Source organism: Vombatus ursinus, unplaced genomic scaffold (genome assembly GCF_900497805.2).
Source record: "Vombatus ursinus unplaced genomic scaffold, bare-nosed wombat genome assembly UNPS02014779.1, whole genome shotgun sequence".
Taxonomy (NCBI): Eukaryota; Metazoa; Chordata; class Mammalia; order Diprotodontia; family Vombatidae; genus Vombatus; species Vombatus ursinus.
In genome coordinates this window covers 57,170,734-57,195,709 of record NW_020954557.1, presented here as the reverse complement: position 1 = coordinate 57,195,709, position 24,976 = coordinate 57,170,734, and the positions used below count along the sequence as shown (strand labels likewise).

The 24,976-nt window shown below is 36.1% G+C and overlaps 1 protein-coding gene across 1 annotated transcript in view; it reads left to right on the top strand.

Moving 5' to 3' along the window:
- PSMD14 (proteasome 26S subunit, non-ATPase 14) overlaps positions 1-24,976 on the top strand; it is a 101,673-nt gene that overhangs the window by 5,855 nt on the left and 70,842 nt on the right. The window contains 2 exon segments of the mRNA XM_027866046.1: positions 2,717-2,853; positions 5,098-5,149. Coding sequence (XP_027721847.1) covers positions 2,717-2,853; positions 5,098-5,149 — 189 coding nt within the window.

Here is a 24,976-nt window from a genome sequence, read left to right as displayed (position 1 = left end):
GTTGTTACTTGAGTAAAGCCTTGAAGGAGCCTAGGAATTCTGTGAGGAAGGAGGGAATTTCATTCCAGGAACAGAAAAAAACAAAGGCATGGAAACAGGAGATAGGTAGCTGTATGTGAGGAGCAGTAAGAATACCATTTTGATTAATCTGTAGTGTGTCAAAGGTGATGTAGTGAGGCCAGGTTGTTAGGCTTTAAATGTCATACAGAAGATTTTATATTTGATACTAGATCAAATAATAAGCATATAAATAATATAAATTAATAATAAGTAATAGGGAGTTACTAGAATTTATTGAGAAGGGAAATGTCAGGCCTGCACTTTAACACAATCTCTTTGATGGATTTGTGGAGGAAGATGTCATAGGTAGGAGGTGGATAGATAGGAGGAATTATCTCACTTAGTTTTAGTCTCTCTCTGTCTGTTGGATTCTACTGCCTAGAAATAAGCCCATACCTTCCCCATCTTCAAAAAAACCCTTACTTAATAGTTCTATCCCTCTTACCATCCATCTCTAAGAGTTTGAGTGAGAAAGGGAGAAGACCTGTGGAATGATGACTTGAGTAGATGGTAGAATCTAGTTAAGATTTTTTAAGTATGGAGTAAATTTGTACAGGTTTGAAGGCAGTAGGGAAGGAACTATTAGTTAGGGAAAGGTTAAGGGGGCACAACTGAAGAGGCAGTGTGCTGGGAAAGACTGATGAACATGGACTCAAAGGCCTACTAAAGGTATTAGCCTGGCAAGGAGAAAGGCTACCTCATTGGAAAGAGCAGGGAGAAAAGGGAGGTCATGGCAAATATCCTCAGTTTTTTCAGTAAAGCAAGAGGCAGGTTCTTCAGTTGAGAGATTGGGGAAAGATAAAGGAGACTTGAGGAGAGAATGGAAAGTTTGGAATAGCTTCTGTTCAGAATGAGACAGTAAGTTTGAAAGTAACCAACTCAGAGGTGATAACTGAAGTGTTCACAAGATAAAGTCACCAAGCAAGAGAATGTATATAAAGAACATGGGAAAAGGAGGAAAAGAAAACAGAAGAAACTTACAAAGGATTAGTCAGAGAAGAGTGAGAACCGTGAGAATGAAGAGTCACAAAGAAAAAGTTTTGAGGAAAGTGTGATAAAAAGGGGCACCTGAAATAGAGACTTCAAAAAGGATGGTCATTAGGGTCCTCTATTCAATGCTAGTCCAGAAAAAGGTCTGCTGTGATTTAACTGATGATACCTAGGTGAGATGGAGGGAGAAATGAGCCTCCTAGGACCTCCTTCACTAGCCCTGACCTATTTAAAATTAAAAGTATTTGAAGGCATCTTGAAGGTTCTTCTCCCCAAATGATGAGTAATCTCTAGAGCAGGCCTCAAGGCCCCAGATTCCTCACCCTTGGTCTAGAGGGCTTCTTGTCCTTTTTCTGGTGAAACATATGGATCGTTTCTCAGAATAATGTTTTTAAATCCAAAAGATAAAATGTATAGGATTAAGAAAGATAATTATATCAAGAAACATTTTTTTAAAAACAACCACGCTTTCTTCCCTCCCTTACCGCCCAATCTCTTCTCCTGTAATCTGCTGTAGCTTCTTTCCTATTAGAGCTACTATTATTGACTTGGAATTGAGAAAAATCTCCATTCCTGCTGCTAAGGCTACAGAAAAGGGATCGTTCTCATGTATCCTAGGATGTAAATCTGAATTAATTTTTTTTTTAATGCTTTAAAGGATTTGGGGTGGAAGGGAGACATTTTTGTTTCAACATGAGCCAATGCTCAAACTACTCCCTTCCCCCAGGACATTTCCATGTAAATATCTAATCAGAATCATTTAGTGACTGCAATGGATAATATTTGTCACTTTCTATCTTTCCTAGTTTTTTGATTGTTAACAGATTAAAAAGTGTATGTTTTGACTTTGAAAGTATGGTAACAAACTTGTCGATTGTATTTGACTTGAATTTTCTTGTTGCCTTTAATGTTTTCTTTGTTTACATTATTGGTAGTCGTGGTGTATGTCAGTTATCAAACTCACTGGCCTGCCAAACTCCCTAAGTGTGGCAGAACCAGATTAAAATGTAATTGGGAAATGTTTAACAAAATAAATAAAAATACAGTGCACCATAGATAATATCAGTTTGTGGTTTTCTAAGTCATTATGTCACCTGCAGGGATTCATTTCTGTTCGAGTTTGACACACTGGTGTATATTGTTTGTTTGACTCTGCCCTCTTCTGTCTTAAAATTCATTAAAGATAATAAAAAACATCGCATTTTATACCTACCTATATATTTTATACACACAGTCTTCTCTGACTAATGTAAGTCTATAGTCTTAAAAAAAGATTTTTGTAGCTTGGTCTGGCAATCAGTGACATAATTTTGTTTCTATAGAAAAGTACTTTCCTAATTCTAAGAAGATTACAAAATTGACCTTTGGAGTAAAAATTATTCATTAGCTGGGGACTTCTGTCCTATTACTATGAAAAGCATTTAGCTTTGTAGACTCACAAAGCTTCTGTATTGTGGCAAAACATCTGGAAGGAATATTTAGATGGAATATCATGATTCTAACATGTTAGATGATTCTACAGTGTTAGAAAAGGATGCCTGAGGAATTAACTTCAGTGATGCCTTAGTATTCAGAAACTCCTGGGGCAAAACCTTTTGGTTTTTGTTTTGCTTGCTTAATCTTCATAATCATCACAGCTACCCCCCCCCCCTTTTTTTTAATTTAGGAAAAAAAGGAGAGGAAAAAGAGATACTTGGGAAGAGTTGTACTTCAAAACTGCTACGAGGATCAAGAGTTTGAACTAAGAAGAATTTTTGCCAGGTTCAACAAATTGAAGCCTGAAGTATTGTAGTCAGTGACCAGGTGAGAAATGGAAATATGCTTCACTTAACCTGTTTTTTCAGGCTATGATAACAAGGACCCGGCTTTGGAAAATATACTGTGCTTATCTGCCCTGTAAATTCCAAATTTGATGTGCTAAATAATAACCCACATTTATAGAATAAGTAATCCTTAGTGGGCAGTTTGGAAATCAGCATTGATTTTGCAACATATTTAAAAATATTACTTCTGTTTTCTGTTAACTTTTAAAGTAGTACCTTTTAAAATGCTTCTGACAACATTTTACTAAAAGTTTTTTGTATTTAATGTCATCAAAATTAAGACATTTTCAGGAAAAAAAATTTCTTGATTTATCTGTATGTAGATCAGTTCTTTAAAAATAGTTTAGTTTATATAATATATTTGCCTACTGACTGAAAAACATAATTTTACTAAAAACACAAATTTCACTGGCCAGATTTTTTTTCCCCTCTGCTTCTTACCTTGCTCTCAATTTTCACAGTACCTGGAAATCTATGTTAAACCATTGAAAGCTATAAAGCACAAAAAGATAAATATATTCAATGGGAAAGAGCATATTAAGTATATATTAAATTAGCACACTTTTTTCTTCAAGATCATGTTTAGAAAAAGGATTCCTGTTTTGAGTTTATTTGATGCTGTGCTGAGGACATTTTTTTCCTGCTCAGTAACAGAGAAATATATACCAATCTACTTGTTTTTACTGTTTACATTCTTTTAATATTCTTATGAGTGTGGTCCATGTAATAATAGGAATCTTCATGAAACCATAGAGATTTGATGAAGGTTTTTGTTCATTATTCTTGCTACTGATTGAGATGGAAATTGTATGGTACATGTATTTTTGCTTTACAAACTCTTTGGAAGCAAACTGTGCATTAAGTTATACTTTATCGTGAGTTTTTATTTTAATTAAATAGTTATTATGGTCTGAGTTAAGGGAACTTTTAAAAGTTATTCAGTAATTTACATTTTCAGCATGTTTCAAAATGTATGTTTATAAACAGTACTTTTCTTAGTGGTAATGATGATTGCAGCATTTTACTGGATTTCAGTGTCTTTGACAGTTTCACCTGGTAAAACAATGTAGACAAATATCCAACTAAGAAAGACAAAGTCATTTTGCTTAAGATTGTTTCCAGTGACAGTAATGACATATTCTAAAATATGTGGCTTTAGAGGGACAGAAGAATTCTCAAGAGGTAGTAGCCATTTTTAAAAAGAAAATTACTTAGGAAAATCATAATGTTTTAGGTATGCAAGAGTTAAATGCTACTCTTTTTAAATATTGAGAGTGTCAGTTACGTGGTCATTGAGACCACTTAAATATATAAATGTGTGTGTGTGTGTACACACGCATATATACATACACATGTAAATACAGACACACATTCACATACTTTTCTTTGATGTTCTATCTATTCTGCCTGAGCTATTCATGTTCACAGGAATTATTTCTCTGCTTTATCCAAATATACCAAAATAAATCAAATTGTTTTATTAATAAGTTAAATCATATTTATACTTAGTGACTCATAATTATAACATTTAATTGCTTAGCATTTCCTGAATGAAGAAGGCACATTTCCCTATATTTGCTCCCCAGTATCTGAAATAAATGAAATTTCTGTGTAGCTTCTAGAACATTAACTGAATGCATATAATGTTTACTTTATAGTATTTCTTTTTAGTATAATGAGTTCATTAAAATAAGCTTTTGATGCTAATTCAGAGATCCATAATCTGCTCACAATGTCTTTCACATGTAGTTTTGATGATAACTGACAAGCTGTAAGTTAATTAGCACAGAACTTACTAATGAGGATGTTAAAATTTAATTTAAAAGTGAGGATTTTTATTTGTACACTCTGGACAAATTGACGTACACTCAATCATATATATGGTAAGTATTCCAGGCACTTCTCTTGTTCAGGTACTGTTATCTGATAACAATAGGAAAATATAATTAACCTGATTGCAAAGTTTTGAAAACTATGCTAAGATTGCTTGTCTTTAAAACTGGGGATAACCCAAAACCAAAGCAGTAAAATAAGGTCTGCTAATTAGCATAGAAGACAGCTTCTTGAATTAATATGTGGTGTTAATTAACAGGAAGTCTGATGTTGTGTTGTAATTACCACCAATATTTTTGACATACTGAGTGACTGAAGGTGAATTATATAGATAGCAATTGAGTAAACACTTTTGTGCTTAGAAACGTTTTCCTTTGTTTCTGTTTTCTAGAAATATGGACAGACTACTTCGATTGGGAGGAGGTATGCCTGGGCTTGGCCAGGTTAGTATACAGTTTCTCAGTGTATCTTTGTACATTAAAAAAAAGATGAAATCATTTTCTGGGTTTCCAGAAGTAAAAGAAATCTCAAGAAAATGACCCCACAGATGACCTTATAGCTTTAGTGCTATCTTGCTACACTAAAGGTATATGGAGAGCACAATTATCTTAATTGATATTCTGCCCTGGGAATAATAATGTTAACTACTTGTTTTCATTTAATATTTTGAGATATATAAGATTTTCAAAGTTGCCTTTTACTAAAAGTCTAGATTACTTGAAATACCTAATTTATTTAAAACTGTAAATTTTCTTAGTGATATGTATGCAAAATTAAATACCAGTACTATTAGCAGTAATCTAAAAGTGATCACCAAAATTAGTTATGTGGATGAAGTCTTATGTTGTCAGCTGCCATGTGCCTTGTACGTAGAGGTACAAAATAAATGTTTACTTTTTTAAAAAGTCTTAAAAAAGACATTTTAAAAATGTCCTTTTTCCCCTTTTAATATTTTGTATGGAAATGGTTTCTTTTGCATTAGCTGATTACTAAATAATGATCTAAGTATCTTCTTTGTTTCATACAATTGATGTGGAGGGAAACAGTGTTACTATTCTGTCTTCTGAAACCAGTGAAGATACTCTATGCTGAGTATTGTAGGAGCAGCTGAAGTCTAGAATAAAAAGTAATGAAGTGGGAGTCAGAAGAATTGGGTTCAAGAATTAGGTCCGCAAATTCATATTAACTCACTTATTATTAGCAGTATATGCTTTGGCCACTTTCTGTGCTACAGTTTTATTATCTCTAAAATTACGATAATGTTGCTTTTCTTTCTGACTTTATAGGATTATTGGAAGGATCAAATAAGAGAAAGAATATAAAGCACTTTGCAAAATGTAAAGGACAATTTTTAAAGTCAGCTGTCATTCATCTGCTCCAATATTGTATGCATCTCTTTATGTTGTTTCTTTCTAATTTTCCATTTCTGTAGAAATGTGTATAGTTTACATATTTAAGTTCTTGGTTGACAGTACAGATAATTTAGACCAATTACCTCACTTTATAGAAAACTGAGTCCTCAGCAGTTCATCTTTAATATCTCATTTTTGTTATTTCTTTAGTCATGAGCATCCCTGTAATTCAGTATTACCATAGGAGGTTGTTGTCTTCTTCATTCAGATGTTTGTTGTAAGAACTAGTATCTTTGATATGAAAGTTGAAGACGATTTTTGATATTGTGTTGGTGAGGCATTTAGTTTCATAGCTTGTGTGTAAATTCATTCATTAAATAGACGGCCAAATTCTATTTTAGTTTGTAATTATTTCATATTTTCTTTAGAGAGCTAAAAATCTCTTCCTGATAGTTTATTACATCCTGGAGCAGTCTTCAGTTATTTTTAGTTTCTTTTTCTTAAGCAGTTTTGAGTATTTCTCATGTTTCTTTGCTGCCAACCTGCTTCATGACTCTTCATTTTTCTAACATCTGCGTAGTCTAATCCTTTAGACTTATGCCTCCTCAGGCCTTTCTGAACTTGACGCCTACTGAAGCTGTTTTGAGATACATGGTAAACTTTCCAGATATCTTATAGAATTTCCTGTATTTGATTTGAAATTAATTATAAAAGCATAACAACTAAAAAAACCCCCCTTAATGTTTATATTATAGCCAACCATTGTAGTATGCAAATATTTCTTAAGGGAATTAGATTAGCTTTATAGAAATACATAGGTTATACATATAGAAATAACATATAGATCTAATACAGTAGATAAAATACATTATAGAAATACTGTGGTCATAGGCTTATAGCTCTTATAGCTTTAGGTGAAAGACATTATTAAGGTCCTCTAGTCTACACACACACACACACACACACACACACACACACGCACCCCCATACCGCCCCCAGACCCTATTTCCCATTTTACAGATGAAGAAATTGAGACCCAGAGAGATTAATTTCCTTGCCTGAGCTCACAGCTGGGATTGAACCTAGGTCTGTAATGTCATCTGTAGGAAGTCTCATGGTATCAGAGAGATAGGGAGCCACGTAGATAAATCCTAGGGAGGAGTTTTCCTGAGGCACTTGTCATGGGTCACTTAACTAGTAAGTATCTGAGGTCAGATTTTCCTAATGTCATGTTTCAAACACTTTTCACTCCACCTTGCAACTTCTGTTCAGATTTTAAAAATAAACAGCTGACTTTTATATATCACTTCCCTTGTTGGAGCCTCACAACAGCCCTGTTAACCTTTAGAGAGATGAAGAAACTGTGGCTTAGAGAACTTTTATGACTTGCCCAAGGTTACATAGCTAGTAAGTGTCTGCATTAAGATTTGAACCCAGATCTCAACATACTCCAACACTTTTTCTGCTATACCAGGGGTGGGGGACCTGTGGCCTCAAGGCGTTTGGGTACTGCCTTTTGACTTAGTCCAACTTTTTTTTTTTTTTTTTTGATTGGGCAATGGGGGTTAAGTGACTTGCCCAGGGTCACACAGCTAGTAAGTATTATGTGTCTGTTAGTCCAACTTTTACAGAACAAATTAAGGGGATTTGTTCTGTGAAGTTTGGATTCAGTCAAAGGGTCAAACTTGAGGACCTAGAAGACATGTGGCCTGCACTATACCATATTTCTTCTCAGAATTAAGTTCCTTAGGAAGGGACAACAGTAATTATAACATCTACATGAAATAATGGGTGTCACAGTCTGCTTATTGAACTAAATAATGTCACGATGACCATTGCTCATCTTTGCTCTGTTAGTGGGGAAAATTAACATTTGCTAAATAACCTTTTTTAGATTTCTGATTAATCAGCATGTGTATTCAATGGTTGCTATATATTTTTTGATTTAGGACATGATGTGTAAGGTTCTAATGTCATTCATGTTTGTTTCATATTTCCAAGGAGATTTTAAGCTCTTGCAGCAGAGCTTAATTCTTTCTTTATTCTCTGAGTCTTATTTCTGTTGTGATTCTGTCATTATCATTTTGCTTAGTAGAGCTTTTACCATAGTCAGTGATAGTAAATGAGATTTCTTTCCTCTCCCCTCCCACCATTCTTATTTATTCTTTTTAAACTTTATTTACCTTTCGATATTTTTTTTAATCTTGCTTACATGTTTCATTGCAAAGTACTTCTTTTCACATCATTAAATGTTAAAGAGTTTTAAAATACATGTATATTTATACGAAAAAGGACAATGGGTGAGCAATGGATTTGTAGTCAGAGCACTTGGCATCAAATACCAGTTCTCTTCTTTGCTTCTTGTGTGACTTTAGGCAAGTGTTTAATCCCTCTGGACCTCACTTTCCACATCTCAAAATCAACAGGTTGGACAAGAGGATCTTTAGGATCTCTTCCCACTCTGAATCCTGTGATTTGAAAATCAAAAGATAAATTAGCCTTTTAATGAATGTAGTTACTTACGACCCTATAATATATATTAATAGTAATAATAATAGCTTGCATTTATGTAACACTTTCATGTTGTAGAGTGCTTTACAAATATCTCATGTTACCCTCATAGCCCTTGCAAGTAAGTTCCAAATTATATTTGTCATAGGAAGAACTTAAGGGTTTGGTTACTCTGTGTGTGTGTGTGTGTGTGTGTGTGTGTGTGTGTGTGTGAGAGAGAGTGACATGGACACCGATAGTGGCAGTTTATAATTCTTCTGTAATCTTAACTGTGGCTCATTGGTACTTAAAATCTTTTGGCTGTTTGGATTATTTTTCTTGACTTAAGCTCTGAATGTTAGCTATGATGTGTCAGGGAGTTTTCATTTTGGTATTCCAGGAGGTGACTTGTATGTTTTTTATAGTTTACCTTTGCCCTTTTGTTGTAATAGATCTGAGTAGTTTGCATTTATATTATCTTGAAATATGGTATCCAGTCTTTTTTTTTTTGTCATAATTTTCAGTTAGTCTGATGAGTCTTAGATGATTTTTTCCTTGTTTCATTTTCTAGGTCAGTTGTTTTTGATATTATACACCTTACTTTTTCTTCAGTCTTTTGATTTTGTTTTATTATTTCTCAATGCTCAGAGTTGCTTTTTAGTTGGTCCAATCTGATTTTTATGGAGTTCAGTTCTTGGGTAAGGGCCTTTCAGCCTCTGTTTTATACCGTTAATCCTCATTGTCTCCCTAGCTCTCATTTTCTTGAACATTACATTTCATATGTTTTGTTTTATTTCTTTCAAGTATTTTTGTAGACCTTGTGGCCAGGACATTCTTTTCTCTATGGGCTTTTTGTGAAGTTAATCTTTTCTGGGTTTACCTGTTGGACTCCTCTCAAGCCAAAGTATTTCTTCATTGTGTTCAGAATTTTCTTTTGTCTTCTCTAATCTCCAGTAATATTTTCTGGATTGGGGCTTTGTGCTTGGGTCAGATTGTTTTTTTACCCCATACATAATCTTGTATGATGTGGTTCAGGCCTAACTTTGTTTTAAATGTGGTAGCTAAGACTAAACTTACATCTTCTTCAGAATTCCTGGGTATTGCTCAGTAAGCTGGTGATTCAACTTAGATTTTGACCTTAGCTACTTCTCTTTTCCTCCATTCACACTTCCAAACCCAATCCTTTGCTGTGACCCTGGCAGGCTCCATATTTTGTTGACTCTACTGTCCATCAGCCTTGTGCAAGACTACTGTTGTGTTCTGGGCCTTTCTGCTATTGGCTTGAGTGTGGACACCATGAGTGTTGATCTGCCAGAGGTTCTAGCATAGGCTCACTAGGCCCTGTGCTGCAGGCTAGTTTGGCCCCTGCTCCTGGGGTGGCCTGGGGTCAGGCCACCATGGCCCTGGGTGGGATATTGACTTGGCTTTGTCTCCTGTCAGGTTGGGTTTGGGGCTGGGACTGGATCTGGAACTGCCTTAGCCTTTGATGGCATTTAATGTGTCTTTGTCTCTGCTTCGGGACCAGGCTGTTTGTGCTTCTGCCTCTGCCTTCCCTTCTTCTAGTTTATTTTCCTCAGAGCTCCCTGGTTTCTGGCAGTCTTCTTGTGCAGCTTGGCCTAGATGGAGGAGCTCAGAGCTATTTCTCTTTGATTTACTTTATCCTTGTTCCCTCACAGTACATTTTTAGACCTTAGCTGGTATGTTTGTGCAGTATTTGGGCTCCTGTAGGTCATACTACTGTCTTCTGAGAATCAAGATGGGGAAGAAAGTTCATCAGCCCTGTTGGTGACACCAATAAGAAACCTGGTTTCCTTCCCCACAGCTGATAAGGACTCCAGGTCTCCCACAGAAGCAGAGGTGCAGCCCTCCATGCATAAAGGGACACCGTGGGAGACCTTGCAGAGTATTTAGTTATGCAGGATGAAGGAGAGGTGGACTTTGCTTCCTGGTGCTTCTGTTACTATGTGACTCTGGACTTGACTTACATTTCAGCAATCAATAGCAAATGCAACCTTTGGAACTAATTTTATAGTGTTTTTTCATGAAATGAAATGAAAAATAAAGTAGTCACTAAGTATATGAAAATTGCTGATTATCCTTGCTGTGAAGTCTTCCATTTTTAACTCCCCTTTCAATGACAACACTAGTTTTGTTGATCCTGCTGTCACCTGTGCAAAGTCATAGAAGTGGAAGATGGAATGTCATATACACGCAATAGCTAGCAGGCCAGTTGGACTGGAATTAATTAGTCAGCAGGTATTTATTAAGTGCCTGCTTTGTGCCAGGCACTATGTTGTGCAAAGACAGAAGTGACAGTATTTAAGGAACTGATTTTCAATCAGGAGAGATACATATTCATTTATAAGTAAGTACAAAGTAATGGGAGGGTGGGGTGAGATGCTTATTAGGAGCTGAAGGATAATAATAACGATGATGATTATAAATAACATTTATAGAGCCTTTACTATGTGTTGGGAAGCCACGAGTGGGCAGCCTGCAGCCTTCAGGCCTCATGTGGCCTTCTAGATCCTCAAGTACAGCCCTTCACTGAACTCGAACTTCACAGAACAAATTCCCTTAATTAAAGGATTTGTTCTGTAAAACTTGGACTCAGTCAAAAGACCACATCCAAGGACCTAGAAGGCCACATGTGGCCTCAAGGCCACAGGTTTCCCATCCATGTACTGAGCACTTTGCAATTATTGTCTTATTTGTTCCTTACAACAGCCCTGGGATGTAGGTACTGTTTTTCTCCCATTTGTATTGTTGAGGAAACTGAGGCAAACACAAGTTAAGTGCCTTGGCCAAGATAGCAAAGCTAAGGAGTATCTGAGGCCAGATTTGAATTCAGGTCTTCCTGATTCCAGACCCAGTGCTCTATCCATTGCACCACCTCACTGCTTCATTTAAGACAATGATTCTTTCTTTTTTTATTCATTCTCTACTTTTTTTTTAATTTAAGACAATAATTCTTAACCTATTTTGTGTCATGGCCCCCTTTGGCAGTCTGGTAAAGCCAGTAGGCCCTTTTTCAGAATAATGCTTTAAATGAACAAAAGAAAATACTAGGGATATCAGTTATATTGAGATATATTTATCAAAATATTTTTGCAACAAGTTTATGGACTGCAAATTACCAGGCCTTAATGTAAAAGGTCTCCTTCCTTTGAGTTTTGAAGGGGATAGGGGGTTGTTTGAGGTGGAGCTGGAGAGAAAATGCATTTCAGGCATGAGGGACAGCCAAGACAAAGGCAGAGATGGATATGGAGTGCCATGTGGGAGGATATCAAGAAAGCCAGTTTGACTAAACCATACACTACTGGAATGACATCATTGTGTGACAGGGATCAGAAAAGTCAGTGAGGCCAGCTTGTAAACAGCTTAAAAGCCAAGACAGGGAGGTAACTGGGAACTACTGAAATTCTTTGAGTAAGGGATTGTCTTAGTTAGACCGATGCTTTAGTAAAATCAGTTTGGTAGCTGTGTGAAGGATGAGTTGGAGTAAGGAGAGAAGTGAAGCAGGAAAAACAGTAAGGAGAAGTGATAGGACCTGTATGAAAAGGGAGAAAGGGGACTGATGGTGAAAGAAGTGGGAGAGGTAGAAACAATGAGATTTGGCAACCATTTGGATCTGTGGAGTGAGGGAGAGTGAGGCATGGACGATGATGCTGTGGTTGCTAACCTAGATGATTGGCAGGTGTTGCCTTTGGCAGAAATGCTAAAGTTTGGAAGATTTTATTGAATAGATGTTGATTTTTGTTTTGGATATGGTGAGTTTGAAATGTCCAGTAGGTGTTTGGATATGTGTGACTGGAACTTAAGAAAGAGATGAGGGTTGATTGATGGAGTAGTCCTCTATGTAGAGGTGATAGTTAAACCTGTAGGAGCAGATGTGGTTGCCAACAGAAAGAATAGAGAACAGAAGAGAGCCACACACCCACATTTAGGGGCTGAGACATAGTGTGCTCCAGAGGGGAAGAATAATACATATAGTAAACGCCATCAATTCAGAGGAAGTAGAAATAATTTTGAGTTTGTTATGACCTACTTCATAAACAGGTAGAATTTGAGGTAGGTTTTGATAACATAGTTAAAATTAATAAGTTCTTTTTTGTGTGAGTGGGTGGGAATTGGTGCTACGTTTGCAACAGTCTCTTGTGTTGAATTGTAATTCCTTTTACTCTTCCTATAATAGAAGTTGTAACTTATCAAATTTTTGAAGTAGAGATTTTTGTGTGGGTTTAATTTTCTTGTAGCTTTATCAAGTGAATAATACAGCTTTACAACATTCCCTATTTTCATTTCTTAATAGAGGTCTTAAGCAAAACTCTAAAGTGCTTCAATTGAGCCCCAAATTTTGGTTATAGTTTTATATATATTAGGAAAAAATAATTTTTTGTTTGTTTAACCTTGAGGGAATGCTTTAGAAAAATTATAGAATTGTATTAAATAACTTGTTTAATTTTGCATATTTTTAAAAAGAAAAAAGACATCTTTATAGTCACCTTGTATTTGTATCCCAACACTTAGCACAGTGCCTTACTCATGATTAGTGCTTAATAAATACTTGTTCCCTTATCTTTCATTTCTATATCTAATATTCCTTTAAAGTCTCAACTAAAATTCCACCTTTCCCAGAAGAAGCCTTTCCCAGTCCTCCTTAATGCTTTTCTCCCCCACTAGATGGTGAGTCTTCTGAGAGCAGTCACTGCTTTTGCCCCCTACTCCCCCCCCTTTTTTTTTATCCTGGCACAGTATATGCTTAATAAATTTATACTTGCTGACTTGACTTAAATATTTTATAAATGAATTTTCTCAAACTTTTTTTGCCTTTCCTTTTCAGCTTTTATATTCTTTTCATGGCTTCCTTTCTTTTCAGATTCTGATGCACATATTTGGAGAGATTTATTTTATTAATTCTGTTACTTGGAATCCTCTACTTTCCCATTTTTTAAGTGGGTATAATTCGTTATATTGTTAATAACACTTTTCTAAATGCATTATTCTTCTGGTAGCTTGAGGTATACAATAAACTCTTTCTTATCTTTAGTAAAGGGTCATAGGAATATCTTACCTAATTACTTTCCTTAGACTAAGAAGAGAAGCCGAATGGATAGAAAGTTAGCTTCAGAGTTATGAAGACCTGGGCTCAAGCTGTGTCCCTGATACATTCATGCTTTATGGTTCTGGACAACTCCCTTAAATTCTAAGTGTTCAAGGCAACTACCTTAGACTATAAGTTACACAATATTTGCAAATCAACTTCAGTAGAGTATTTTCACACGTGTTAAGTAGGTGGGGTGCAAGGAGATCAGTAAGATGAACTTCATTTTTTTTTTTTTTACAGATTTTACTTATATGCATTATTTCATTACTTCTTTGAATACTCGTGTTTTTGTGATCTCATTCAGCCTCTTGAAACTGGTTTGTGGGACCTATTTCTATGCCCCAGGGTTCTCCCCTTTCATTTTCTCTTTTTTTCTTCCTTTTTTGGGGGGGATAGGGGGAGATAGTCCTTGATTTTCCAGGGCCCTGACTCATCTAAGATCAGGACCTCCACAGTGATGTTGGATTTGTCACCTTGGTGTTCATTGTTCATTCTATATTATCATACTAACAACTGACAGCCTTTTGATCCACCAACCCAACCCACATCATTGTCTCTCCCAGCTTTATGTCATTCACAAAATTTGTTAAGTATGCCATCTCTATCTTCATCTTAATTATTGATTAAAATGTCACTAAGTCTATGCCACAATTAAAAAAAGAACCAAATTACTTATCACTTCATTCAGATCATAGATTTAAAGCTGAAAGGGAACTTAGAAGCCATCCAGTTCAATGTCCTCATTTTACAAAAGAGTTACCTGAGGCCCAGAAAGGAGAAGGGACTTGCCCAACGTCCTAGAAGTAGCAGGTAACAGAGCTGTGACTAGAATTCCGGCCCTTTGGACCCCAGCTCACTGTTCTTCCTCTGCTTCACGCTGCTTCTCTGTTCAGGAAGTGTTTCCTAGTAATGAGATGACTTAACGCAGGCAGTCTGATGGTGCCTGGGGATCCCTTCTCCAAATGTTTTTAAATGCAGAAAACAAAAAGCATAGTATTGTAAAGAAAACCAATCATATTGAAATACTGTTATCAAAAAAAAATTTTTTTTAAGTTTGTGCACTTTAGGTTAAGAACCCCTATATTAAAGTCTGTGTGAGTAGAGCACAAGTAGATTTACCAGATCCTGGAAAGTTCTTCCTAAATCCAAATGCAGTCTGCCATATCATTTGTTCTATTCTGTATCAGTTGAGGAAAGATGTTGTACTAAACTTCCCCCATCCAGCAAGCGTGACTACACGCATCCATATATTCAACTTTGCAATCAGTTGCTGTAACCCAGTGACCAAAATCCCTGACTTTTGCCTTATGTTGTTTTTTTGTCTTATTCAGTAATTAGCAGTTACACAAAATGATCAGTTGTTTAGAATAAAAATTTTAGTATTATTCTGAAGTTATGTAATAAATAAATTCCTAATACCATTTTTGGCTTTGTGGAGATTAGGGTTTTTTAACAAATTAGATCTGCTGTTTGCAAGCTAGTCATTATTTGGACAAACCAGTGGTTTTAGAAAATCTTTTTTCCACCCTTAAACACTGGCCTGTTATATTCAGAAAAGGATCACAACATTCGTGATAAGAATTCTATACACTGAATTTTTTTTCTATTTCTTGGGTTTACAAATGTGTTTTTATAATTACAGCATTTTGCATACCAGTTCGTTCTTCTAATTATCCTTTTTCCAACTTCATGGAATAAGATATTTCTTTTTTAATTATTATCTGACTGAAATTCTCTAAGTATTTATTGGGCTACATGATCCTTATCACATGATAAAATATGTTAAGTGCTTTACAAACCTTAAAGCACTGTATAAATGCTAGCTTTTAGAACTCATACATATTTTACCCCCTATGAAAACTATAACACTTGTTATGTGTGAAATTGGTGAGTGAGGTATGAGGGAACATAGCTGTTCCCTCATGTTTTAATTGTTGATTAGATGTTTTAATTGTTGAATTGTTTTACCTTCCTACAAATAATTTTATAGAAGAACAGTTATTTTTAAAATAATACCCCAGGAACCCTAAAAATTCTTCTTTGCTATTAGCATTATTAAAAATGTAGATGCTATTAATTGTTAATTGTACCTTATCTTGTGTGTTTACATAATAATAGCTAACATATATATATTTTAAGGTTTGCAGTGTACTTTGCATATATTATCTCATTTGATCCTCACAACAACCTTGTGAGATAGTTGCTATTATTGTCCCCATTTTACATATGAAGAAACTGAGGCTAAGATAAATTAAACAACTTGACTAGGTCACACAAACTAGTAAATGTATGAGAGGGGATTCTAACTTAGGGCTTCCTGATTCCAGTTGCAATTCCTTAGCTATATGCCACCACCTTTAAGAAAATTAAGAAAAGGATCATGCCCCAAACAAATTAATTAGGACAAGCCCTTCTAATTATTAATGCTTTTGGGTTCTAAAGAAGATTACACCTCCATAACAAGCTATGTTATGGTGTGGACGGAGGTCTTATATTTACTCTTGAGATTTCTCAGATCATTAAGGGAGAAGCAAATTCCAGGTGGGTATATCACATCTAATCTTTATAGTATTTTTTTAAATATACTAGTTCTGTTTGGCATTTCAGGGGCCTAGAGCTACGTCAGTTAATTGAATTGTTTGCTGAGATGTGGAGGAGTTATGATCAGTATTAGTGGAGGTAATACTGTCATGGACAGAGTCACAGATCTTTGAAGTATCTAACTGAGCACGTAAAATCAGAACAAGTTAATCATAACGAAATATGATATCAAAGCAAAGGGTCAAATTAAGTTTGTCTGAAACGTGAAATTTGAATTGGTCTACTCTTAGGGCAGAAGTTGAGATGAAGAATTCAGATGTAGGAAATGTACTTTTTTTTCCCTCTTAGAGAATTTTTTCCCTCTTAGGACCTGTGATTTCATTGGCATACACTTTTAGTGTAGAAACTCTCTCCACAGATTGAGAGAGAGAGAGAGAGAGAGAGAGAGGAAGAGAGGGAGGGAGAGAGAGAGGGAGAGAGAGAGAGAGTGTGGGGGGGGGTGGGGTGTGTGTGTGTGTGTGTGTGTCTGTGTGTGTGTGTGTGTGTACTTGAATGCTCTTATTTTGCCCAGGCTAGAAGTACAGTGGCCACTTATAGCCCAGTCTCAATACTGATTGGCACAAAAGCTTTAAGCTACTTCATTTTTCCAACATGGGAAAAATGCCCTTCTTTGGGCCCTCCTCTCCTGGGGGCTCACCATATTGGTGCTGGACTTAGTTAATACAGCTTAAAACTCCTGAACTCAAGTGATCCACTACCCTCAGCCTCCCCAGTATCAGGAACTACAGGCATACCCACCATATCCGACCACATATTTATTACAATATAATTTTAGTGTGCCCATTGTACTTATAGATGAAATTAAGGCCCAAAAGATTATTTAAAATTTGAAGCAGTTGATTTAATTTTATAAGCTTTTCCATTCTCATTTTTTATGCTTCCCTGTCTTTCACATTGTGTTTTCATATTTCTGCTGTTATTTTGTTGTTGTTGTTAGGCAGTGGGGTTAAGTGACTTGCCCAGGGTCACACAGCTAGTAAGTGTCAAGTGTCAGAGGCCAGATTTGAACTTAAGTCTTCCTGACTCCAGGTTGGTGCTCTATCTACTGCACCACCTAGCTGCCCCTGTTTTCATACTTTTGATTAGCTAGCTGGTGCTACTTTCAATTGGCCACAAATTTACTTCTCAAGTTTTTAAATTTTATAAGTTCCAAGTTTTTTTCATTGATGAGACCAGTTTTCTGAACATTGGCAGATTCACTGAACCCTAAACTTATGTATGTGTTTGATTGTCCCACATGTTCAGTATACCTTAGTGTTGGTGCTCCTTTGTATGTTCAGTGACAGAGGAATGCCAAGGACAGAGTAGTTATCACCATATTGCACCCTATATATTGGTTTCCTAAGGTACTTTTCAAGCCATGTTGCTGGTGATCTCAGAGCCTGCTTGCTCCAAGGGAAAATAAATATAGGAGGAGTGAGCATAATGGGATGGCTCACGGAGAGTGCATCGACTTATGTCCCCTAAACAACAGAGAAAATTAGGTTAATTACTTTATTTTCTATCTTATGTTCCCATAATCTCCTGTGTTCGCTCTAACTTTAACTATCGATTAATTAGCTAATTAATTAACCTTCGTTCTCTGGTGGTATAAATAGTAGAAGCTGAGTAGTAAGAAACATAGTTCTAATAAAAAATAGTAAGGATGATTAAAAAAAACCTAATTTTCAAAAGGTCCCCCTCCCTGATATGTAAGAAAATTATTAGACAGTTTCCATTTCACTTGTTGCATACATACATATTTTTCATATACATTTTACTTTCGAAGCTATAATACTTCATGACTCGCAGTCATACATAAATATGAAGAAGAATATGATGTTAAAAAGATGGGCCTTTTTTTTTTCAAGGAGACAACTGAATTCACTTAAAAGAAATTCAGTACTCCAGTCTCCAGAGAATTAAAGTTGAAGATCTTAAAGTTGAAGAGAATTAAAGATGAAGATGTCATGCAGTGGAATGGCACATGGGGAGTTGGCTCAGGAAGCATCACACTACAAGCAAGGAAGAACTTATAAATGATAAGGAAATTTTTCTCAGAAATGTGTAATTAGAAAAAAGATTAACTACTCATTCAGTAAGAGCGAGGAACAGCTAATGGACATCCCCTGTGCTTCACTGACATCCACTCAATGTAAAGAGAATTCAAGGAAAGTCCCTGGAGCACTGTGTGAAGTTGTAGGAGGCAGTGAGTGACATAATTCATAGTCATAAAACTGCAAAGGCAGAATATTGATATTCTAAAGTGGGTCTTTATTTCAGAGAAAAGCCTGAGTCATTAAAAGAACTTTGAAAATCATCCAGAGGGCAGTTGAGTGGTACATAAGCTGCACTGTATAACAATAAGCAGTTACAAAGGAGAAATACAATAGCACATCATCATAGAAATGTATGAGCAAAAAAGATGTGGGCTGGTCATATGAGAATGAGGGTTAACTGATGAACTGACAGTTCATAAACTCATATGGTTAACTCACTTTGTTGAGAGAAACTGAGGAGAATCTGGAGCATGCTGGGTGTACTCCATGGCAAACTTAGTGGGAGGACATGAACAAGAGTCAGTAACGCAGGATGGGTAGACATGGATTAGGTCAGCTTTGATAGGAATGCTGTTGACATATTTGAATATGAACAAGACTACACATGGTGGGTACGCTTTCCATATCATTTGCAGTCTGCATCATTGCCAGGAGGACCCACGTTGATGAGATCACAGATTCATCACAGTATTGGAGAATAAATTTTTGGTCATGTTTAAATGTGAAAGGCAATTATGTATATAAGTATTATGGGGTAATAACAATAGAAATTTTCTAGTTGTACACAAAACGGTCATTCTAATACTTGTTGAATATCACAGTACCATGCACATAATAGGTGTTCAGTAAATCCTTAGTGACTTAGATTTTGTGTAATAATAAAATAATGTTTTGAAACCATATGTATCATTCATTTTTGTGCAAGGATTTACTTTTGGTTCTTTACTGGGAAGATTACAAAAGGTAATGTGACCAAATGTTACTAACATTATATCATTTTTTTCTTTGGTCAGATGTGATAAAAGCTTACTATATATTGAGTCGTAATTTCTTTTGTGGGGTCTTTCTGGTTACCTGATTCACAGATCAAAAATTGGAATTGTCTTGTTACATTTTTTTTGCAAAACTCAGATAAAAATAAGTTATATTTTAACAAGTGCTCACCTCCAGTAAAGCTCAGATACTTAAGTGTTTTTTGTTGTCTTCACATGTAATATGCAAGCCATTTAGATATGTTTTAAGTAGGACATTTGAGAAGATGCATTAAGTTTTTCCACTTTAATTTTCCTATATCATATCACTTTGATAAAGACCAGTGATACAGAAACAAAGTCAACTTTTGAAAAAAGATTTATATAGTCCCTACTTCTTTTAGTTCTTGAAAAATTGTGATTTTTAGAAACTGCTTCTGTATTCTAAACCAGCCAAACAATTTTGTTGTGTTAAAAGATTGCCCTGAGCAAGTGAGACCTTTTTTTTTTTTAGATTTAAGATATTCATAGTGACCAGTGTTAGTGTCCCTTGACATTCAATGAAATGAAAAGAGGTACAGGGAGCTGTTTTAGTTGAATAATGGACTTGCCAATTAGCCATCAAGTGCTTCCATCTGTGAAATTGTTGATCAGATGGGTTAGCTGGGATGTTTCCAGACTAGGGCATCATAAATGGCACTTGAAAACTGTCACTTTGATGATGAGGTTTCAAGCATTATACTGCTTGATGCTGTGCAACCCTTTCTCCTCCCCCCCTCCCCCCATGTTTTTTTAGAACACACTGATCCTACTTATGAATTCTATGGCATCAAGAAAACTTGGGAGACCTGCCACTGATGTAAAATTCTGCTTAATCTGCTGCTCTGGCCTGTGCTTGGATTAAACAGAGTGTTAACATGACCTTTAAAGTAATGTGGTTAGTGATCTGATTGGCACAGGAAGGTTATGTTCTTTGTCCATGAGCCATAAAGTTGGCAGACATTGTTAAGTTTCTTTGTATTTTCACATTAATATAAACTAATTTTAAAGTGTCTCTCAATGAAAGGTGTAATAGCCCAAGGCTACTTAAGTTTTGAGATTTCCGCATGTTAACCACTGTGTGAAATGATGTTGAAGTCAGGCCTATAAAGTTATACTAATATTCAAAAGTGTTTTTGTTTTAATAATAGAGACTAGACTTTAGTAATTTCTTTTATAAAATGAAATTTCAGTTCTTTGGTAGTTAGTTATAAATTGGTCAAGATAATGCCACAAATCTTTGGAATAATTACAAAACTTAGGAAAAATCAATTGAGTGAAACTTCAAGATACAGAAGATCAATTTTTGTTTCTAGTAATTCTGAAATACTTCCCACTCCTCTCTTCTATTGTTTTATACCTTTTCTTACATTCTTTTTCCTACTCTCTTGATCTTAAAATTTGGAGGAAAACTTAAAAACTAAATGCATGTATTGGAAGATAAAAATGCCACATAAAACATTTTATAAATGCAAAATCATTTTATATGCATATACTTTGGTTGAATATAGGTTTCAGTTATAGAATATGTAAATATTTGTTTGCAAAGTAAACTTGTTTTAAAAATGTGAATTTTAAGAAGTTTAACTGCAAAATATAGTTGTAATAGCAGATCTTATCTTCTAATCTCCTACCTATCGATTGGTAGGCATTTCTTGAGGATCTGTTTATGTAGTAGATGCTGTGAATAGGAGGCAGTGTACAAATAGATTATTTCCTTAATTTCAAGGAATTCTCTTTTTCCTACATCCCTTTGTTAAGTTACTTCTACCTGATGTGCCTTTTTCAACTTTGTTGAACTTCTTACTTTATCTTTCTCCTTTTCCCATTTCACATAATTTTCACACCAAGAAGCCTCTATAAACTCCTCTTTGTGTTTTATTTTTGCCCAACTGCTTTACCATTTGCCTTCAGACTGCAAGTTCCTAAAGACAAGCCATGCAACTTTAACTTGAGTTGTTGATTTTTTTTTAATGGCACATAGAACAGTGTCATGTATGCGTGGGAGTTTAACAATGTTGAGGTTGTAACCAGGATACATTTTATGTCTTATAGACTGCCAAATCCACTGCCTCCTAACACTCCTGAACCACTGGTGCTTAATACTAGCTTTAATTCCTAGTTATCGGTTGGCAAATAACCAAGAGACCTAAGAATGAGGGCTGACCAGAGTTAGTGGTTTTAAATTCCATCAAAATTCTCGGAATGTCTTTGGATTTATCCCATCTTGAAAATGACATTGACAAAAGTAATTTTGAAAGGCAAAAGTCTTTCAACATTAAAAACATAAGTTTGGTACTTATAACTTTATTACTTCAAAACAATCTTCCTGTTGCATTCTGTCCATTCTAATTTGATGCCATAAAGTATTATCTATAGCACAAATTTTTCTATTTTTTTCTTCTATATCCTTTTATTCTTTCTTGCTCAAGCATCAAAAACACATTTATAGCTTCATTCAATTTAACAAACGTTTCTGAGTTTCTAAGATGCAGGAATGAAGGAGAGCATTCTAGGCATGGGGAACATACTGTGTAGAGGCACAAATGGGAGACGTATGAAGTCTGTATTGGGAATGGCAAGTAACATATAATCAACCTATAAAAAGAATGCTGGAGTCAGATGTTGAAGGGTTTCAAATGCCAGAGTCCATATTTTATCCTAAGGGCAATGGGGAACTATTGAGACTTCTTGGGTAGGCTATGTGTGGAGAGCTTGAAGAAAGGTCCCTAGCACGTTGAGAAGCCCCTTTGGGCTTGGAAGGATGTGAATGGGAATCCCAGAAAATAGGCAGGTATAGCTGAATTACCTCACAACATTGAAATTGTAGATCTATTGGAGTACTAGAGTATTGGAGTTATTTGCTCTTTCATGTTTCATATTTCATAACTATAAATAGTAGTTAATGGAAGATTAATGTCCCATATACATATGGGTTCATCTGGAAGTGTGCATGGAGGTGAACACGTTAACATTTGAAACCCTGGAACAAGGAGAGGACTAGAGGACAAGCTAGGGAAGATACCAATGGTACAGTGCCTGTGGCTTACCCTTGAGGACATCTAAGATCCTTGGAACCTGCTGTCATTCTGCTCTTAGCAACTTCTTGAAATGGACGACCAGCCAGATAAACAGATGTACCCAGATCCTAGTGGTAACAAGTCAGTGAAGGAATCATGATAGGAATAGATATGTATACAAATACTGATCTCCTGGGTTTGCTGATAGGATAGATTAGTGCTATTTCTGAGGCTACTTTGAATCTACTCTGTATTTATCTTGTATATATCCATTTATATATGGTTATTTTCCTTAGCTACATTATAAACTCCTTGTAGGCAGGACTATTTTCATTTTTTCCTTTGTATCCCCAGTGCTTGGCATAGTATCTATTATATATTACTCTCTTTTGTGTAGTAAGTATTAATAAAAGTATGTTGGTCAGTGTTTTGAAAACTATTCAAAGTAATCATAATCTTTCATTATCAACTAGAATTTATTTAAGTGTAAACAGAAAAGCCAATTCTCAATTCAATAAACATTTATTAACCACCTACTCTATGCTATACATTGGGGATACAAAAAGATGCTAAAGGACAGTCCCAGCCCTCAGGGAGCTTACAATCTAATGGGGGAGACAACATGCAAATAAATATGTATAAAGCAAGCTATATATGGGATAAATAGGAAATAATTGACAGAGGGAAGGCACTGTAATTAAGATGGGTTAGGGAAGGCGGTGGTAGGAGGTGGGATTTTAGTTAGGACTTAAAGGAAGTCAGAGAGTTCAGTGGGCAGAGTAGAGGAAGGAGAGCATTCCAGGCATGGGGGACAGCCAGAGACTGTGTGTCTTGTTTGTGGAATAGCCAGGAGACCAGTGTTATGGAATTGAAGAGTACATATTGGGGAGTAAGGTGTAAGACAACGGAAAAGGTGGGAGAGGGCTAAGTCATGAAGGGCTTTGAATGTCAGAACATTTTGTATTTGCACCTGGAGGCTGTAGGAAACCACTGGCGGAGGGAAGTGACATCATCATACTTGTACTTTAGGAAAATCACTTTAGTGGCTGCATGGAGAATGGATTGGAGTGGGGAGAAACTCAAAGCAGGCAGACTATTGCCTGTAATCCAAGTGTTAGGTGATGAGAGCCTTCATGGTGGCAGTATCAGAGGAGAGAAGGGCATATTCAGAAATGTTGCATAAGTGAAATTGACAAGTGTTGACAACAGACTGGATGGGAGGAAAGAGGGTGAGAGACAGTGAGGAATTCAGGATGATTCATGGGTTGCCAGCCTGGAGGACTAGGAGGATGTGTTGCCCTCTAGAGCAGGGGTGGAGAACGAGCAGTCTTTAGGGCACAATGTGGCCTTCTAGGTCCTTGGGTGCAGCCTTTTGACTGAGTCCAAGTTTAACAGAACAAATGCTTTTATTAAGATGATTTGTTCTGTGAAGTTTGGATTCAGTCAAAGGGTCACACTTGAGGGCCTTGAGGTCACACCCCTGCTCTAGAGTAATAGAGGTAAGAGTGGGGAGGGTTTAGGGAGAAAGATAATGTGTTCAGTTTTGGATATGTTGAGCTTAAAATGTACTGAACATCCAGTTCAAGATGTCTAAAAGGCAGTTAGAGATTGGAGATCAGCAGAGAGATGGGGACAGAAAAGGTAGATTTGAGAATCATCAGCAAAAAGATGGTAATTAAATCCACAGGAGCTAATAAGATCACCAAGTGAAATAGTATAGAGGGAGAAGAGAGCCCAGGAAAGAACCCTGAGGGACACCTACAGTTAGAGGGCACCTGGAGGAAGATCCAGCAAAAGAGACAGAGAAGGAACAGTTAGATAGGTGGGGGAGAACCAAGAGAGATTTGTGCCCCCCAAACCTAGAGAGTATCAAGGAGAAGAGATTGGTCAATAGTGTCAGAGGCCACAGAGAGGTTAAGGAGAATGAGGGTTGAGAAAAGGCCGTTGGATTTAGCAGCTAAGAGATCATTAGTAAATTTGAAGAGAGCAGCTATGGTGGAATGATTAGGTCAGAAGCCAGATTGTAAAGGATTAAGAAGAGTAGGAGGTGAAAAAATAGAGGCACCTATTGAAGTTGTCCTTTTTAAGAGGTTTAGACACAAAGGACAGAAGAGAAATAAGATGATAGTTAGCAGGGCTGGAAGCATCAATTCAGGGTTTTTTCAGAATAGGGGAGACAAGAGCATGTTTGTAGGTAGTAGGAAATGATGAAAGTAAATGATCAAGATAGTTGAGGAATATTGGTAATTAAGAGATTTATTTGTGTTATGTATTGTCCCAAATCTGATTCCATGGGGCATAATCCATTGGCATTGCTCACCTCAGTTTCTTGGGTTTTTTTTTTTGTTGTTGTTTTTTGTTTTTTTGGTGTGCTTCCTTCTCTGGGCAATGGCTTCCCATAGCACTTGGGCTGAGGCCCTGTCACAACAAAAGAATTCCTTCGACCCCTCTGCATACACTAACCCCAAAAGAGCTAAGAGTGCCTAACTAAAAAAATTCAGGGAAGAAATCATGAGTCTTTTTGGAAAGGATTAGCTTATAAAGAATAACACTATATCAAGTTGATGATGACTCATATTTCTGTAGTTTTTAAGATTGACAGAATGCTTTACTCATAACCTTGTGAATTAGGTAGTGCAAATATATTTTGC